The 20821-nt window shown below is 34.7% G+C and overlaps 1 protein-coding gene and 1 long non-coding RNA gene across 6 annotated transcripts in view; one reads left to right on the forward strand and one right to left on the reverse strand.

Annotated features, from left to right (window-relative positions):
- Nucleotides 1-20821, reverse strand: part of LOC143237895 (uncharacterized) — a 199689-nt gene that overhangs the window by 74914 nt on the left and 103954 nt on the right. The gene's annotated exons all lie outside the window — the stretch shown is intronic.
- LOC143237893 (uncharacterized) overlaps nt 1-20821 on the forward strand; it is an 89488-nt gene that overhangs the window by 33455 nt on the left and 35212 nt on the right. For all 4 annotated transcript variants that reach the window (XR_013020316.1, XM_076477609.1, XM_076477608.1 and 1 more), the window contains exon 4: nt 14400-14606. Coding sequence is in view for 3 of the 4 variants with exons in the window: in XM_076477609.1 (XP_076333724.1) it covers nt 14400-14606 (207 nt within the window). In the remaining variant the exon portion in view is untranslated. The remainder of the gene's footprint in view (nt 1-14399; nt 14607-20821) is intronic.

Below are 20821 nucleotides of genomic sequence, written 5' to 3' on the forward strand. Positions count from 1 at the left end.
GTTTTCTCTTCTCTCGGTATATTAGCAGAAATGTATAGACACCAGTTAATTTTTCTTGCTTTTCTATTTACACTATTTCAATTTAATTTTATGAGACGTTACAGTTTGAGGATCATTAACAGGTTATATAATTACTTTAGAAAAGTTTTACTGCAACCAGTATTTCGAGTTTCAGCCTTAACAGCACCAGTTACTACACATGAGCTAAACGACCTGGTCAGAGACTCCACAAGGTTCGGGCATATCTGTACCTAAATTTGATCTGCGAACCAGAAGAAGGACGACTGGTCAGTAGTATGCACCATCTACACGGTTATCCTTACTGAAATAATAGGATTTATCCTCATGTTTATAGTATGCATACGACTGAAAACATAGATTGTATTTAGCGGCATAATGTAAGCTCGATTCTTGGACCTTTCTTTAATAAAACAAAGTTTAATTAACCGTGCACTTAGGCCTAGTTATTTAAGAGGCCAAGTTTATAGTTTATTTGTGTAAAGCTAAGCACAAAGTTACACAATGAACTATCTGTGCTCTGCACTACAACAGTTATTGAAACCTGCTTTCTAGCGTTGTAAGTCTTCAGACAAATCCTTGTGCAACTGTAAGGCTCAAGTAAGAAACTAGGTAGTTTCGACTCACCAAGTATCTAGGCCTAATCCAAAGTAATAGTTTAATAAACCAACTATCATAAACATCCCATTAACATGCATAACTGAAAATAGTGGTTTTAATAAATTACCATTATTTGATTCACGCTGAATCTGGACATAATCCAGGAACTTTTAAGTTTAAAACATTAGACATTTTTTGTATCTTGTTACAATCTAAAAAGATTAGCCAAATTTCTATAGAATTAGGAAATTTAAACAAACTTTATTTCGATATATCAGATTTCCAATAATTGTTTGTATTCCAAAATTTTGATTTAGGTTTACATAGCATGACTATGAAGAAAATTATTAGTTTTTACAGAGTAACCTCTCTATAAACATTTTGAACAAACGGTCGTAAGGAACACATAGGTGGGCAGCTTGTGGACATGTTAAAACTGTAGCAGATTTAAAAATAGTTATGACATACTGTCGTAACAAACAAGGGCCATTAACTGGTTTAAGGAGAGTTTTGACTTAAAAATATTTTGTATAACTTAACAAAAATCGTAAACTGAACGACGTTTACACTCTTATGCCGTAAACTTCGATGTTGTCTTAGAGACAGAAGGCACTTATGGACAACTCTATAACTCCAGAGCAACAATTGTATATTATATAATTTAATTAGTAGCTGCTTATAAACACGACACTTGGTGGAGTTGTAGAAGATGCATCTGTTACAAACAATCAGAAGATGATGACGTAAATTAGATCGAATGAGAACAAATCAGAAATAACAAAATAAGAATTTTAAACATTTTCAAAGACAATTAAGACAGTCCTGTTGGTGTTTGATAATTCCTGGTATATTTACACTTGAGTTACAAAACTGAGTTTTTCATAATGCATGAATCATTACATCATTCTCTCGTATGTCAGCCAACATAATGAGTTCTGGTATATGGCAAATGCAGTGTTTTTTACACATTATAACATATTTTTCTTTACTTTTACTCATGATTCTTAGAATTAAAACTTGGTTTGCTAACAGGTTTCTTTGTTCAATATTCAGTATTTCAAATATTCACTATTGGTGTTTTTCTTCTCTACCGCAGTTTTTTGTTTTCTTTTTTCACAACTGAAATTCGGCCCGACATGGCTATGCGTGTTAAGGCGTGCGACTCGTAATCTGAGGGTCGCGGGTTCGCATCCCCGTCACGCCAAACATGCTCGCCATTTCAGCCGTGGGGGCGTTATAATGTGACAGTCAATCCCACTATTAGTTGGTAAAAGAGAAGCCCAACAGTTGGCGGTGGGTGGTGATGACTAGCTGCCTTCTATCTAGTCTTACACTGCTAAATTAGGGACGGCTAGCACAGATAGCCCTGGAGTAGCTTTATGCGAAATTCATAAAACAAACACTACTGAAATTTCTTTAATTCTTTGTTTCTCTGCTACAATCTGTTTTAATGCCACTTCTGTTTTTGAATTTTCTGAGAACAGTGACCACCTTACTTTGTCGATTATCTAAATAATGAAGCTAGTTTTTAATTTTCCAGTAAGGTTAAAAGTCTTTACATGGAGCAAGCACAAATAACGTAGTTAATGTATAACCATTCCTGTTTCATTTAAGGTTACTTCATCCTACTTCCTGTTGACAAAACAGTTGATTGTATAATCTGGTTCTGAGGGATAGATCTCGGAAGAAGCCGAATAGCAACATATATATATATATCCGTTTTGAACTAACTGGTATTTAAGAACGAAACGTTATTATAACCAGATTTGGTTCAGATGTGAATAATAAAAAATTATGGTAAACATACATTTCATTCTCTCTTGTTTTCATATTTTTGTTATTTTTTACATCGCGGTTCCTGAACTTGTTTTAAAACACGACAGTTCATCCATATGAGATATCATATAATTTGCTGGCATGACCAGGGTAGGTAATCTTATTTAGAAAAGTACTTCAAATTCTGTTTGATGTTAATTTTGTTACAGTAAAGAATAATACAGAATAATGTTGCAACATAAATATGTCTTACTATGCATTACACATAGATGCACGGGACATTAAATAGGGTATAATCTTCGGATATTTTAAAATACGTATATAAATGTTTGTATATAGTTTTTAATGGTCTAGCTTACTGGTTAGAAAATGTTTAAATACGGATTATGTAATATATATAAATGTCCTTGTGAACTTTTTACTAAAGGAAGAGGAGCTTCAAGTGGTTTACGTAAATAACCAACGTGGACAAGTGTGTTCATCACGTGTAGTCAAACCACAGAAACAAAAGGTCAAGTCACATACACATTTGAAAGGTCATCTCTATGCAGAGGATCCACGGGAGCCTAACTTTAAATCTTCATTAGATGGTTACCTTTTTTTTTTTTTTTTTTACAAAAGTCACAAGTTCTAGACACAAAGATGGCGCTAATTATAAAATCACCTGAACACAAATCACAGTCACGTGAACAATGTAAGCGTGTTCATGTTAGGTTGTGAAGCTGCAAAAGGAGTCCAGTTACATAAATGGATAAGAGTACATTACAACGTCTTTCAGGAATTATTTAAGCAAAAATTAAGTCACTAACTAATTTAATCTGACATGTTATTGTGAAGAGAGTTGAACACAGGTTGAGTAAGCGAGTTGTTTTTAAGTAAATTGTGCACTTTTACTCTGAAGAGAATTGAGCAGAAGTTAAAGTAACTGAACGCTTTGAAAGTGAAGCGTAGAATTTAACTGTGAAGCAACCTGAGCACAGGTTAAAGTAACATGAACAGCATTATGATGCATATAGATAGCACTTTTCATAAGCTAATCATTTTCATACGTAACAAATTGTAAGAACCCAGCTGTACAATATAAGTGATATACAAAACCCATTAAATACCCGATCTATACGATATTCATTTGAAAGAGAAATACACGTGCATTGACTCTTTCCTATACAAGCATAAAGTAAGCTTTCTTGTACAATGTGAATCTCTGGTCTACGAAGATCGTATAGTTTGAACAGATATTAAATTAGCAGTTATATGAAACTGTTCAAAAGATACAAAACATGTCTCGAAAAGTACAACAAAAGAGAATGACGTATGAAGTGCAGTATACAATATATGATATAATAAAAGCTACCAAACTTCCAGGAATCAATACGCAGTGTATTGTACGGACGAAAGGTAAATATGAGCCATGTGTACAAAAGAAAAGAGCCTCTGAGAATATAGAAAACGCTAGTGTATAGATAGTGCATTAGCAGGTCCAGATACCGTCGACAAAGAATAGAGAACAGAAATGTTACAGCCCACTTGACTTGTCAAGTATCCCTACACAGTCTGTAGTCAGAATTTCAATCAATGACGTCACTAGCAGTAAACACTTGTATCCTAAATCTATTAGCACCCTTCAGCTTAACAGAAGTAATTCTCAGTCAACATGTATCAAAACAGGTGGGAACTGTCGTAACGCCCCTGAGTGGGCTACCAGAGAAAATTGAACTTTCTCGTGCAAACACTTCGGCGCGTGCCATGAGCCTATAAACATACATCATAAACACACTCGTGCATAATATCAGGAGTTCTGCCCGGCCCATACTTTAAATTTCAAATAAGAAAATTGTTATTCAAGGCGTCGTAGAAAATTTGTTATGAAAGCAGTCTCTCTCTCTATCTATTTATCTGCATTTATATACATACACACATATAAATACACATGTTTGGCATTGTTCGTTTATTTTCCCCATTGTTTAATAAATTAATTTAATCGATTACTTTTTAAAACTGATGAAAGAAAATGAGTAATGGAATTCATATAAAATTTAATGTCACAATTGTTAAGCTGTGAAGTTAACCAACACTTTCGGATAAAGCTCAAGGAAATATATTTGACTATTATATTAAAGTTCGGTTTAAGTAAGCGTTTGTCTTATAAATAATACATTTTACGCGCTGTTACGTTTGAAATAATACATCACGAAACTATACATGTTTAGGCCCAACATGTAATACTAGCTTCTAACATTTCAATCGTGAAATGAAAGTAACTTGACTTGCTGACCTTACCAAAGGACAAAGGTTAATTAAAATATAAAGTGAGGAGACCTAAAACCTTTCTTTAAAATGACTTTATATGCAGATTTGTTTTCCTTTTTTTTTCGAATTTCGCGCAAAGCTACATGAGGGCTATCTACTTTAGTTGTCCCTAATTTAGCAGTGTAAGACTGGAGAGAAGGCAGCACTGCCAACTCTTAGGCTACTCTTTTACCAACGAATAGTGGGATTAACAGTCACATTATAACGCCCCCACGGCTGAAAGGGCGAGCATGTTTGATATGACGAGAATTCGAACCCGCGACTCTCAGATTACGAGTCGACCGCCTGAACCACCTTGCCATGCCGGGCCTGAATATGTAGAATAACAAAAAAAATGAATAAGGTTATATATCTTCAAGCAGGTATGTTATGTAACATCAGTATTTCAGACACTTCAGAAGTTAAGTAACAAATACGATAAACGTATAAATATAAAGTAAAAGTTAGATTTTTCAATTGCTTATAAACAGTTAAAAATGAAAAAAAATGCTTAAAGTTATAATGCATGTCAAAATATATTTCTATTTAAAATTAATTGAAATGGGCCTGGCATGATAGGCTGGATGTCAGTAGATTGTACGTTTACACTTTAAAATATAACGTTACTAAAACAACATAAGTTAGAGCCACATTTGTTCTCACTGACATTCCAGAGACTAAAAGATGCGAACACAAAGATTACATCAGGAGAATTGTTAATATCAGAGTTTATTATCCCAGATCTTTGTATGAAAATTATACAAGACCAACAGAAATGGAAAGTAATTGTAAACATGAAAATACACAGATGAGTACGTACTCAGTGAAGGAAAAACAGGCCTATAGTTTGTTGTTTGGTCATATATGAAGATATTTTTTGTAAAACTTTCTGTTGTTTCAAAGAAACATCTCTTTGAAAAATTGGTGGTTAACATGAGCTTCTGATTGGTTGAAAGAGAAATCCTTTATAAAGATAATGGTTAGTACCAGGTAATTTAATTTAACTTGGATTTCAAAGTCAACGACTAAGCTTTTTTTTTTTTCAAAGCAAAAAATGTTGGGCCTGGCGTGACCTGGTGGTTAGGGCACTCAACTCGTCGTTGTAACAGAGAAAAAGCAAAAAAAAAAAAAAAAAAATTCAATAGAAAGCTAATACCTTTACTTTGATCTCTATGCTCCAATGAACTTCTAGTAAATATGGTAAAGCTTTAGTCTCTGCTAATTAAAAACTCACAGCTGATAAGCAAGTAAAACTTAAATTCTTGAAAACTAACCTATAAATGTTTCTGGATAAATAGCATTATAACATTCTATTAAATATAAGTACAATCATATGATTTTGTTATTATTTTTATTTGTTACAGACATTAACGCAAAGCTACGTAAGGGCTATCTGCGAATAGCCAGGCCTAATTTCAAATCTATCTACTACTATTCACCATCAAAACACCAAAGTGCAGAGTGTGCTTGCTTGTTTTTGAATTTCGCACAAAGCTACTCGAGGGCTATCTGTGCTAGCCGTCCCTAATTTAGCAGTGTAAAACTAGAGGGAAGGCAGATAGTTATCACCACCCACCGCCAACTCTTTGGCTACTCTCTTACCAACGAAGAGTTGGATTGACCGTCACATTATAATGCCCCTACGGCTGAAAGGGCGAGCATGTTTGGCGCAACGGGGATGCGAACTGCGACCCTCAGATTACGAGTCACACGCCTTAACACGTTTGGCCATGCCGGGCCTGCAGAGTGTGCTTTTAAGGCAAAAATGCGTGAACCATGAATCATCGCACTTGTAGATCGGGCATGCTAATCTCTAGACACGTTGAGAATTTTAGTTAATAAATATGTAATTTATTAAATGTTAAGTGAATAATTATGTTTAAAGAGATTTTAGAACAAGCATTTTAGATATTGTTTGAAATTAAGAAAAAAAGAATTAAAAGGATAGGATGGGTTTTTAAATAATACTTATTTTCTGTTGTAAAATTTCCTATCGAAGAGTAAAATTATCAACTAACAGAAATGTTCACTCCATTTACTGCTTAACTCTACACACCATATCTAAAATCATGACTGAGCCAACAGAGTGTACTTTTTTAGAAAACAGCTGAGGTTCGGCATGACCAAGCGTGTTATGGCGTTTGACTCGTAATCCGAGGGTCGCCGGTTCGAATTCCGGTCGCACCAAACATGCTCGCCCTTTCAGCCGTGGGGTCGTTATAAAGTTACGGTCAATCCCACTATTCGTTGGTAAAAGAGTAGCCCAAGAGTTGGCGGTGGTTGGTGATAACTAGCTGCCTTCCCTCTAGTCTTACACTGCTAAATTAAAGATGGCTAGCGCAGATAGCCCTCGTGTAGCTTTGCGCGAAATTCAAACAAACAAGAACACAGCTGAACGGCAAAGCAACTCTAGGGCTTGTATTGCGGCTTGTTTTGCTCTAACGATGATGTGTTTCACTGCTGATTGTGCTGTTCTAACAATTATCTGTCTCACATCACTGTGGACTATGCTTTTCTCACAGTGACCAGTGTCACATCACTGCAGGTTGTGCTGTTCTAACAATGATCTGTCTCACATCACTGAGAACAATGAGCAATGTCTTCTAATAACTGACCAGTGTCACATCATTACGGGTTGTGCTGCTTTAACAATGACTAATCTCACATTACTGCTAATTAAGTGATTCTGTCTTATACAAACCTCTCGAAACTAAAAACCATCGGTCACCAGTAAAGTTCAACGTTTTTTGTTGTTTTTCTACAGCGAGCACTACTTTTAATCTATTTGTTAACTTCCTGGATAATAAGCAAATAAATTTTTAGTGCGATAATATCATTAATGGAAGACTACAGGAATTTTTGCGTCATATAATCTCGCGATTTAATTAGAGACCCTTTCTACATTAGGCTTAACAATGTGCGTTTAAGTACTGCTACTGGATAAAATATTATCTGAGGGTGGTATGTACAAATTGTAAAGGTCAGATTTTGTGTTTGTAGTTTATCATATATTCCCTAAAATATGAGGGTTCTTATCTCCTAAAAAAAATTACTTAAATCTGTGAAGATAACATTTCTATTTTTCTTTTTTATTATGACGAAACTGCGACAATAATTTTTATCAATAGGAAAGTTAAATATAGAATATTGATACTTATCTAACTCTATCTCATGATTTTGTTTATTAAACTGTGAAAATGATCCAAAGGAATATTAATTATCTCTTATAGCAAAACCACGTTGGACTATCTGCTTTGTCCACCGAGGGGAATAGAATTCCTGATTTTAGCATTGTAAGTCTGAAGACTGACCGCTGTCCCAGTGGGGGACAATTCTTTCACAGTTCTGAAATTGGTTCTCACAAAGTTTTCGTTCGAGGTGCCAGGAGGATCATATAGTTTATTGAAAGAATTGCTTATTTACAAAAGTAGAATATAGATGTACTGTTATTTGTTACCTTATACTAAATAACATATATGTATTTGAACACACTTCAACTTGGATAACCAGACATGCTTGCCCCTTTCAGCCGTGGGGGCTTTATAATGTGACGATGAATCTAACTATTTGTTGGTAAAAGAGTAGCCCAAAAGTTGGCGGTGGGTGGTGATGACTAGCTGCCTTCCCTCTAGTCTTACACTGTTAAATTAGGGACGGTTAGCGCAGATAGCCCTCGTGTAGCTTTGTGCGAAATTCAAAACAAACAAATCATACCAAAAATACTTTGATTCCGAATGCGTAAGGAAATGGAAAATATGAAAAAGTCTAGAAGACTATGACAGCAACCACTAGTCATTGCTTATAAACCGGGCAGCAGGATTGCTTGAAATTTGACCACGAAACATAATGCGCTTAGTAACCAAGTCATATTACCTGTTGATGACCATCGCTATATAGTGGTATCTGACAAGTGACCAAACTTTTTATTTTATAATGATGAATAGAACTAAAGGACAAAATACACCACACTATCTGCTGATGAACAGGTTATCAGTACATTCGAGTGCCGCATATTATCTGTTGGTGAGCAGGTTATAAATACGTGTGACTGCGTCATATTACCTGTTGGTGAACAAGTTACTAATACGTGTGAATACAACAGACTACATCGTGGTGAACAGGTTATAAGTACACGTGACTACATCCTGGTGAACAGGTTATAAGTACACGTGACTACATCCTGGTGAACAGGTTATAAGCACACGTGACTACACCACAGTCATAGCACCAACACAACTAAGAAGTATCTTATGACACCACCTCACCTGCTGGTGAACAGAGCAATGAAGTAGTTGATCACGCTACATTACCTGCTGGAGAACAGAGCTATGAAGTATCTTATCACATCAAATTATCTGCTGATGAACAAAGCTATGAAGCATTTGATCACATCACATTACCTGCTGGTGAAGAGATCTTTGAAGTAGTTGATCACACCACGTTACCTGCTGGTGAAAAGATCTATGAAGTAGTTGATCTCACCACATTAACTGCTTGTGAACATATCTACGAAGTAGTCGATCACACCACATTAACTGCTTGTGAACAGAGCTATAAAGTATTTGATCACACCACATTACCTGGTAGTAAAAAGTTCTATGAATTATTTGATCACACTACATTACTAGTTCTGATTGACAACCTTTCATTGTAAGCATAATTCAACAGTTAAAACCCGTATAGTGTGAAAATTTGTGTAGGTGAAAATCATTACCAGAAGTTCAATAACCCGAAAGAGTTTGGATTCACTTTACTTCTTCAGCTACGCCACAAGAAAATAATTTATATCTTACAAAATAATGTCGGATTTATAAAATTGAAACGTCACGTGAAAACATTATCGGCAGTCTTATCAACAATGAAAAACATGTTAATGTCAATATATACCTTGAAAAGTATATAACCTGTTTTTTATTAGTAGTATTATTTATTTTAATCAGGTGTGTATTAGTTTTGCTCATAAAGTGTGTGTTATTAAAGTATTTCACTAGAATCTATATCATTACATGATAAACCTTTATACCAAATACTTTCCATGAGGTTAAGCCCTAAAATTTCTTAGGATTATAGCACTAGTATGTTGTGGGAAGTTAGTTAGTTTTTGTTAGTTTTTTAGAGTTAGTTTTGTTAGTTTTTTTAGAGTTAGTTTTTGTCCATTACATATGTGTGTATAGATAAGGGACAATAATAATAGCAACAGTTTTGCACCACTACTAGCGATTCAATCTCTAAATATCCTTAGTTTACTATATAAAATCGAAAAACTAGCTAGACAGCAGCAAGCATAAATCCTTTGGACACCCAGCATTAAATCAGGAATGAAAAAAACAACAACAATCATAAACGTTGCTTATGCCACCTATGTAGCGAACCGTTCACAATATGTTATGATGACCTATTTGACCTGAATCTTACATGCCAACCTTAGGATTTAAATGACAAGACTGGGGAGAGGGATGTGTGTGTGATGAAGGATCACGACGAAGGTCACCTTGAGGGGGTCGTCAGTAATTCCCTAACTCATTAGCGCTTAAGTTAAAAAGTTGTTGTAGTCCTTACCATGGAAGATATGCATATAGAATACAAATGGGAAAAAGAGGTTTAACTCTCGCGTTAGAACTGCGAGACCTATCGACCTAAACCTTTGTTTGAAAATAAAATCTGAATTAATAAAAAAAGTTAGCAACACACAGAAAGAGCGTGAAGACCTGCACGAGTCAATAATTGAAATATATTAACTGATTTAGTGGCTTTGTGCGATATGACCTTGTGGCTCTAATAACAGGATCTTCGTCTTATAGGTGGCGTGTTTCAATAACGTATGATATTATTTACTTTCAGCACAGTTCCGCTAATATAGTTAGTTTACCAGCACTGAAACAGAACAAAAAGCTTAAAACAGTTTTTGGAAAACATTGAATACCTTTTTATATTTAAAAGGGCCTATAATTTTATAAATAAATTTGGCGTATATTTATTAAATATAAGCTTTGAAAGACATGCTAGGAACACGCGTGTAAATAGATACAAAACACCTTTTTTAACTTTTTAATTTTCTGTTCTAAAGTTGTGAGTTGAATAAATAATAACATTAAAAGAACGTTAAATAATTCGAAAAATGTATTATTTATACATGCGATTACCCCGCCTTCACTGATGTCCTGTTTATGTCTCGATATTACGTCCGATTACCCCGCCTTCACTGATGTCCTGTTTATGTCTCGATATTACGTCCGATTACCCCGCCTTCACTGATGTCCTGTTTATATCTCGATATTACGTCACATTACCCCGCCTTCACTGATGTCCTGTTTATGTCTCGATATTACGTCACATTTTTCTAAGTGACTGATCTGAAAAGTTGAGCTATTAAGTTTATCACTCAAAGAAATATAGCGGAAATCTTCAGATATTACAAACTCAATACGACAACAAAAGAACTGTATCAGGTGAAATGTTTAGGCAACAACTAATTACAGCTAATACGCTCAGTTATCAGAATTTCTTTCTCAATATATATCCAATTACTATACACACTGCTGCACGACTTTAAAAAAAATGTCATTATTACCTATCGTGGCTTGTGATTTATAATGGTTTTAACTTTGTATATGTTTACATAGATTTCACTTACATTTAACTTGAGCATTACTTTATCAAAGTACATTTGTAAGATTTATTTGCCACATTTCACATCTTTATGAGCTGTACATAAAGCTGTATCATATGCGTATTGAGATATACTCTTTAGGCCTACGTTTGCCAAATCATTAACATACAAATTAAACAGTAATGGACCCAGAATGGAATCGTGTGGGACGTCATATTTCATGCGGTGTTTGTACTTTCTGACGTCATACTTCATACAGTGTTTATACTTTCTGACGTCATACTTCATACAGTGTTTATACTTTCTGTTTTCGTTACTGCTACACTGTTACTTAAATAATCAATAAACCATTTACATAACTTACATCTTATACCCATTAAGTACTTTATGATTTAAATTATCGAATGCGCTTCTTAAATCAATAAATAATACAAATTTTCTTATGATGTATTTATAGTTTTAAATGTATAAAAAAAGGTTTAACCGCTATTTATTTAACAAAGTTAGAGTAGTAATAATTCATTGGGTATACGTGTGTAGCTGCTAGATTCAGGAGTAAACTTCTATCGATTTTAAACTTCTCTATATATTCATATATGTCTAGTTTCATTCTCAACGAGTACTTTTAATGTACGTTTAGTGTGCATGTGAATATGCATAACTCAGGAGTTAAAACATCTCTTATAGCCACACCACAAAAGCAAAAAAGATTGTTTATTGTTACGTGCACAGATGCACAATGACCAATCTGTGTTGTGCCCATCACGGATATCGAAATACCATTCTTCGTGTTAAAAGCTTCAGACTTCTCTATGAGCCACTAGAAGGCCAAAAAAACTGTTAGCTACCCTTGATTTCTAACGACTGAATAACTAGAACATTTACAATGTTATTTTAATTCATTAAAAAATAAGAAACTTTGTCGTAAAATACATATTAAAGTATTAATAAGTCTGCTTCTTACAACAAATGTTCCGTGTTTTTATGTACTAACGCACTTTCCGCATTGAAATTACAGCTACCGGGTTTAAAAATGCAACTGGCCAATCATTTTATAAACACTCTTTCCACACATTATCATTATTGTAATTTAGAAAATAAATACTTCCCATTGCACAAGAAAAAGAGAGAGAATAATAATGCACTGTGGACCACAAGGTGTCACTTTAAACTGGAGTTAAAATATACGAAATATTTAACTAAAGGAGGTTACTTTGTTGCCATGCCTATAGGTGGTGGTTATCATATGGAATTACGATAACTTATTACAAAATATAATATATTCTTTTTGTTTCTCGTGATATGTAATTTTACAAAAATACTAATAATACTGAAGCAGGGGTTTCTGAAAAACACGAAAAAGAATGTTTACTCAACAAGCCTTTTAGGAAGTTCCAATGATGTCGAGACCAATTAGATATGCTTCGTCAAAATTCAACAAAACTTCTAGAAAACGCGCCCACAGGAAACCATGTGAACACGCAAATATACAGGTGAACAAACAGGTCTGAACAGCACGAGTACACTGGTAAAGCTCGAGTAAAGCAGTAGCCTGTGATTAGTAATAGCTTTTAAGCATGACGGTAACTGCTACCACAGGAAGGCTTATGGGGACTCAATTAGCAACAACGGCACTGAGCAGAGATCCTAAATACGTTCAGTTGACTCCCTTTATCATTATTCGGTTCATAACTTCACCCTAGTAACTTGGACAACGAGGGGTTAGTTCTGGTCACGAGGGGGTGCCTTCTCTATCATTAGCCAACAAAATTGTTTCAATTAAGTTATTAGGTCCATAAAACTAATACAAACACTATGAAGACTATCAAACCACTTAGGTTCTAGGTTAAGACTAATGATATAACATGTCGTGTAATAAAAGTTAACAAGATGTGGTTTGGTTTATAAAAACCTCTCACCCCCACCATTTCTCGTTCTCGGCGAGACTGCGGGAGACGAAGCTTCTTTACAAACTAACTGCTGTATACCCTCCCAAGCTTTAATACATGGAGGATTTAATAAACAGAATTAGGTTTTTATTTTATGATATGTTCAACACTTTTAAGTATTTAAAGAAATAAAAGTCTAAATAAACACATTTTATGTAGAGACGTATCGAAATATACCCGTCCCATAAGATGTACGTTAAAGAGAGTTTTTAAAGGTTTTAGAGTATGAAAACTAAGACGAGACAGATGAACATAAGAATAAACGTTTGTCAATAAAAGGTGGCATAATTAAACGTAAGAAGAAAAGTTTGTCAATAACTGGTAGGATAGTCGAATGTAAGAATAAACGTTTGTCAGCAACTGTTACATAAAGATATAACGAGTTGCATTCTTACACTGGGCCACGTTATACCTCAAATAAGCATGATAAAAAATTAACCAAGATTCAAAACTGTTCTTGCTAATACTTCCAAGTATTCACTAAACAACTGTGTGTATGTGGCATGCGTACAGGACTCAAGCTTAGATTCGAAGTGTTACATTTAAGTTGTGAGAATAATAATTAGAGACTGGGAAGTGGTTAGACTAAAAACGTTATTATTTGCAAATCAAAAGTTTATTTTTTGCTTTATAATAGTTGGAAATGCTGTTTTTCTGTATAACTGATGTAAATAACTTTATTCCTCAGTTCTAAGTCTATATATAAACTGCTGTTTTTCTGTATAACTGATGTAAATAACTTTATTCCTCAGTTCTAAGTCTATACATAAAATGCTGTTTTTCTGTATAACTGATGTAAATAACTTTATTCCTCAGTTCTAAGTCTATACATAAAATGCTGTTTTTCTGTATAACTGATGTAAATAACTTTATTCCTCAGTTCTAAGTCTATACATATATATCGTACAACCATGCACATATTTCACTTTTATTTTGAATTGCGTTGCTAGGCAACTAGCAGTGTAGATGTGGATGATTCCTATAGTGATTATTACTACAACAAAGTGATTTATCAAATTCCTAGAACTACACAGACGCAGTAGCAGTGAGGAGTAATACATATGACGTATATACAGCATTGAAAGTGTGAGATTTGAACAGGGGCATGCAACTCAGACAACGTACATTATTTTAATATTAACATTTTGTATTTATAGCAAAAATACCAAGGCTGTCTGTCGCCGTCCAAAATCTTGCAAAGAAAAGTAGTCTACCACCAATCATCCACGCTGAAAGACTGACTGTCGCTCTTATAACAAGAAGTGGAGACATTTTTTCGTGCGTCGCACATATTTTAACCCGGCTCACCATCTCCAGAATCCACAGTTGTGCCACAACGCTAACCTGCGCCCTAACAAAATATGGTGCGTACATATACGCATGAGAAGATTAAGAACTGATTATTTACTTTGGTAGAATATACGCTATTCTGTTAAATGGAACCTTATGTTAAACTGAGTGCCCCAGTATTAAAAAGCTTAATAAATAGATTTTCTTACGAATATTTTCTGCTTTCATACATTTTTTCGAGCAATTAGTTTGAAATGTAAATTCTTTTTTTCCCCGCTATTAAGCGGTAAATGTTCTAGTTAACGTATGTAGTGCGATATTTTCACTTCAGTATTATATTAATGTGTAATTTAGTTATACTGTATGAAATTATTAAAATATTGTACGGTTATAACTTGCTGTTCTTACGTATGCACGATAAACAGTAAAAGGTTAAGTCACATAGCTACGGAAAGGACCACATACACCCTCTATTTTTATTTCTCTTTGATGTGATTGTAAACGTTACTGTTTTCTCACGTGAGTATTGTGTGTAGTATTGGGAAAGCGAATAAAAAAAAACTGTTCAATCAACTTAATGCACCTTTGAATAGATGTTTTACACCTTCCTCACCTGCGGTATATGAGCAAGGGACACATGCAAACAGATACACGTAACGTTGAGATTTCCAAGGACACAGGCCTAAAATCCCGTCCGTGTCGAGCGGAAATGCATAGATCACACGCGAACATTACTACACAGGTTTGAAACAATTCTGTGTCCCTTCTCTTATACAGGCATTCCGCCTAATTATTACGTCACGAGAACCCATCAGCTGCTGCGAGTTACGAACAACAGGCACGTGTCCACGTGAGAACGGAAACTACATCCGTCGAAATGCAGGATTTGACAGATGGTTGCTCCCACTAGCTGGATGATTTGACTGAACCATTTTATTTGAGCTCCGTGAATAGTTAAAGCACGTTAGTTTCTTTTGTTGTTGTTTTTTTTTCACTATTACAAACTTTGCTTTGTCACGTATTATTTCCACATCCCGTCCAATCAAAAGATAGTTTCATAGATCGTTCCAATCAGTGTGCACACAGTTAGTCCTCAAAAGATGCTACTCGAAAGAAAGTTTTGTGGTGACGTTTTGCGGGGATATATTTCTGTTACCTATGATAGATATTCAATAAAGGTCTTTATTTTAATTATATGTACAGAAAATACAAATGTGATTAAAAAACAAAATAAACAAGAATCCATATCAACACGTCAAGGGTTTTACAAAGATACGATAACCGTGATGTATTATTTATTGTACTCTAATCTGGGTAGTTATTTTTACACATTTTATCTCGGTCTGTCTCCTAGGATACCGTGCAAGTGAAACCGAAGTTAAAAATTTGTAGTTAACATTCATATTAATCAATAAAATATCAAAGGTCTGTACCATTTACTGCTTTAATAGAAATTTTCATTAGTGACAAATTATTTATTGTTTTTTTTTTGTGTGTGTAACGCTAATTTGGAAACCTGGTGTTGTCACCTCGAGTCTAACCAGAAATATGTGGTGTAAATTTCTGTTTAGATATAAATAATTACCATTCAGTAATTATCCTAGCATCATCTGTAAGTCAACTTGAAGGTAAGAACAGAAAAATATTAACTGGTCTTAACGTGATGTGATCTATCTTACGATACACCATAAATGTTTATCTTTTGTGACTTATGTTATGCCATAAGTGTTATCGTTAATGTGAATATGTTATTATAAATAATTATATCTTATGTGTCTTATCCTTGTGTGTCTTATGCTATACTATCAATGTTTATTTATGCTGACATTTCTATTTATAGCTCAACCAAGATACTCAACCAAAACTCTATTCATTTCTGGTTCCATTACTTTCATTTGTAAATTAAGTATTTTAAATCAGTCACGCGTGGAAAGACGAGCACGTGACTTCTATTCTGACATCCTCGTTTCAACATTTAAGTTTTAACTATCTCTCTTTCCTTTTCTCGAAAATATCGTCAACCAAGTGCGTGTAAAAGTTTTATATTTTATGGAATTAAACATACTGAAAATCTACTAAATACGTTCTTTAAATAAGCCAGTAAAACTATAGAATCGTAACCTCTTAAAGACATGTTATTCAATTTTAACACCTATGAACTGATTACGCTACATGTAATTGTGCAGTCTTGTATATTTCAAGAAAGATTGTGAATATATATATGACATATAGATCGGATCTGCTAGATGTTTTCAGTATGTGTGTTATAGATGTAAATGTCACTTTTCTCTCCTTTTTTTTTGCTTTTTATTTCAAAAGTTAACATGTTGGGCACTTCACTTTTTAGTCCTAGAAAACTGCAGAATGGCAAACATTGTCACTTCTTACTCATGCATGATTTTATTAGTTTTTTCTCTTATACAGACCAACATCTTTGAGTTTTTAATAATTACTCGATTTCACGTGCCCCCTGCTAGTACAGCGGTATGTCTCCGGATTTACAACGCTAAAATCAGCGGTTCGATTCCCCTCGGTGGGCTTAGCAGATAGCCCTTTGTGGCTTTGCCATAAGAAAAAACAAAAAAAAAAAGAACAAAAAGATTTCACGCTTTAGTGCTATTTTACTCGTTCGGTATAGTATAACCCTTACTAGGAATAATGTAGCCAATACTGTTAAAGTCTGCAATACACTAGTCATGATTGGATGAGGCTAGTTTGCTACACACACACATCTGTTTTTGATGTATTTAGAGCAATAATGAAAAAAAAAAAGAACGAAAAGAGAAAGTAAATTCTGATTGGATGAATCGAATATTCGTATGTTCATAAATTCATCAATTTCCATACTTGCATAATTTACTCAGTTTCATACTTACATAACCACATCAGTTTCATACGTCTGTACTTTACAAGTAAAGTGTTTTTTCCATTCGCTGGGAAAGACTTTAATAGCTAACGTACGATGATATACTGGAGGGTGTATTATTCGCACACAATGGCCCGACATCTTAGAGAGAAATGATTTAGAGGGGTCCGCAGGGGTGAAAATGGACAGGGAGAGCCCTCGTGATTATGTGCGTTAGTTTGGAAGGAAAAATTCATTTGCATAACATAAAACAACCAGAATGTTCCTCACACGTCATCCATATCGCCTAATTTAAATAGTTTGGAGTTTGAAAACTAATACCCGATCTAAGCTTAACAACGAAGTTTAGCTCTGAGACCCTTATATTGTAGTACACCATGAGTGTGCATTGTAGCATAAATATAGCTTATTTTGCTTGTTAAACATAATGCATTTTAGGCATCACTCAAAAGTTAATTTCACAGCTTATTTATCACTCATTTAGCATATTCATCTTTTATAACAATTCACTAAGCTATTTTATGTACACTTTCTGTATAATAGGATTGTAGTGAACTTCAAAACGTGGTTTCGACTTACAATTGTAACTACAGTTCGTAGTATGTTTTACTGTTCGATCAGTTGTATAACCGTAGCTGCAGTACGTTCTATATGTTATAGTTCGATCAATGATAATGTCATACCTAAATCTCAGTATCTATTTTAATGTTCGATCAGTTATATTACAACAGATACAGTTCCTATATCGATCTATTGTATACTGTTACTACTGTTCGATCAGTTATATTACAACAGATACAGTTCCTATATCGATCTATTGTATACCGTTACTACTGTTCGATCAGTTATATTACAACAGATACAGTTCCTATCTCGATCAATTGTATACTGTTACTACTGTTCGATCAGGTAGATCAAATATACTGCTCTATATTCAAAAATATATTAGTTGTTTTAAAATGAACATCATCTTAAGGAAATGTTTGTTACAAGGTCATGCACTGCTGTAGCTATTAAGGTCGTTAGTTCTATCAGCAATATTGAACAGAACCACACACGAGTGTACTGTAGAATACCGATTGTATAAATGTCACTTTTGCATTACAATACACATGTGATGTAACACAAATAGTTTAGTAAGCATTCAAATACATAACAACGTATTTTTCGTATCGGAAACTGTGCGCCTTTGCTCTAGCATTGATAGGCTAAAATTTGATTTGCACAGACACAACTAACAGTTTGGTATACAAGTCTTCAAAACAATATGCTCCTTGTTGCTCACAATTTAGTTCTGACATAACTGAGTAGGTTAAATTTTCAGTAAAAAAAAAACAACGTTATGGTAATAAGGTATGTGAAATTTCTCTGTAATAGACAAATAATAAATTTCTTGTTTCCGGCAGATAATTAACGTAAAGCCGCTGTGTGTTTTGTGTTTTTCTTATAGCGAGGGAATTCAACCCCTGATTTTAGCGTTGTAAATTTGTAGACTTACCGCTGTTATAGCGGGGCTGTAAAGCCACTAAAGCTTAGCCTGTCATTTTCACGAAGATCATTTGTTTTGTTTTGAATTTCACGCAAAAGTATACCAGGGCTATCTGCGCTAGCCGTCTGTAATTTAGCAGTGAAAGACTAGAAGGAAAAGCAGCTAGTCATCACCACCCAACTATAACTCTTGGGATACTCTTTAACCAACAAAATAGTGGGATTGATCGTAACATTATAACGCCCCACAGCTGAAAAGGCGAGCATGTTTGGTGCGACGGGGATGCAAACCCATGACCCTCAGATTACGAGTCGCACGCCTTAACCCACCTGGCCATGTCGGGTCCTCTTCGTCAAGAAAGGAGATATAATACATGAAGGGTACTCATAGTTTAACTTTTACTCACCACAGTGAACCCATCTTTATACATGAATTGATAGAATGTGTAGCATTGGTGCTTCTACTAACATGATCGAGATGTAATGGTGGCTAGATTGTTGTTTTAGCCCAAAACTACAAAGTGAATTATTGTCCATTGGGAGTATTCGAAGCCTGAATTTTGCATAGTCAGATCACAAACTTACCGCTGGTTCACTGGAATAGAAGAAAGCAAAGGTTTTATTTACCTTTGTCAATTGAAGATGACAAGAGTGAATGTATCGTTAAATATGATTTAAAAAGTCATATTAGCAAAAGGAGGTTAATGTTTTGATCAAATTTGTAAAGTAAATGATTAAACAAGATACAGACGATCAAAGGTATTTAATTTTGACTTTAATATATTAGCTAAAAGTAGTCCTAAGTGATTTTTATATCATCTCTTCTTTTTTATTGTTTTTCGAAAACAACTGTATACCTTTGGATTTAAACGTTTTATATGGAAAGTTGTTACAACTGCTATACAAAAGACCGCCCGACATGGCCAGGTGGTTAAGACACTCAACTCGTAATCCCAGGGTCGAGTCACACCAAACATGCTCGCTCTTTCAGCCGTGGGACCGTTATAATCTACGGTCAATCCTACTATTCGTCAGCAAAAGAGTAGCCCTAGAGTTGGTGGTGGGTGGTGATGATTAGCTGCCTTCCCTCTAGTCTTACAATGTTAGATTAGGGACGGCTAGCACAGAAAGTCCTCGTGTAGCTTTGCAAAAAATTTAAACAAACAGTAAAAAGGCCTATAAATAACGGAATTAACTTTAAGATTAACAGAAATATTATTAGCAAAATCCAAAGCAAGTAAGATATAATAGAGTAGTAAGCAGTTTACTCTGATACAAGTTAATATTTTCTCTGTAACCACACTGGGAATCTGCATGGTCTCGTGGTTATGGCTCTCAACTCGCAATTAACAGTTCGTGTGTTCGAATCCCATCACCGAAGATCTTTGTTCTTTCAGACAAAAGGGTGCGCTGTAATACGGCATAATTCCATTTTTCGATAATAAAGCGTAGCCCAAAAGATGACAGTGGATGGTGTTGACTAGCTGCCTTCCCTTTCTAGTCTATTACCTCTAAATTTGGGACGGTTATCGCAGATATCCCTCGAGTAGACTTATGCAAAAATAAACAAAAATAAAACAAGTCACCTCATAATTTTTCATGTTTAAGCACATGTAAACGTATAAACATATATCAATCATAAAACTAAGAATACTAGGACAGACAGTTAATTTAACGTAAAATATATGTATATATATGTCATTCATTATGAAATTCCAGGCGGCGCTTTCTCAGTAGAGCTCGTTTCAATAGATTAATAAGACCAACAAGGCAAGACTTCACGCTGACGCAGGAAGATGTGCCAGGCTAATTATGTCGAGAGAGGGTCTATTCACATCATGCATATACCGAAGTAGTACTGCTATCTACAGCACGTGTGCAGATGGAATTCTTGTATTTTTGCTCTGCTCTTAGTCTACACAGAGAGGGGGTAGG

Source organism: Tachypleus tridentatus, chromosome 13, assembly GCF_004210375.1.
Source record: "Tachypleus tridentatus isolate NWPU-2018 chromosome 13, ASM421037v1, whole genome shotgun sequence".
In the NCBI taxonomy this organism is placed as follows: Eukaryota; Metazoa; Arthropoda; class Merostomata; order Xiphosura; family Limulidae; genus Tachypleus; species Tachypleus tridentatus.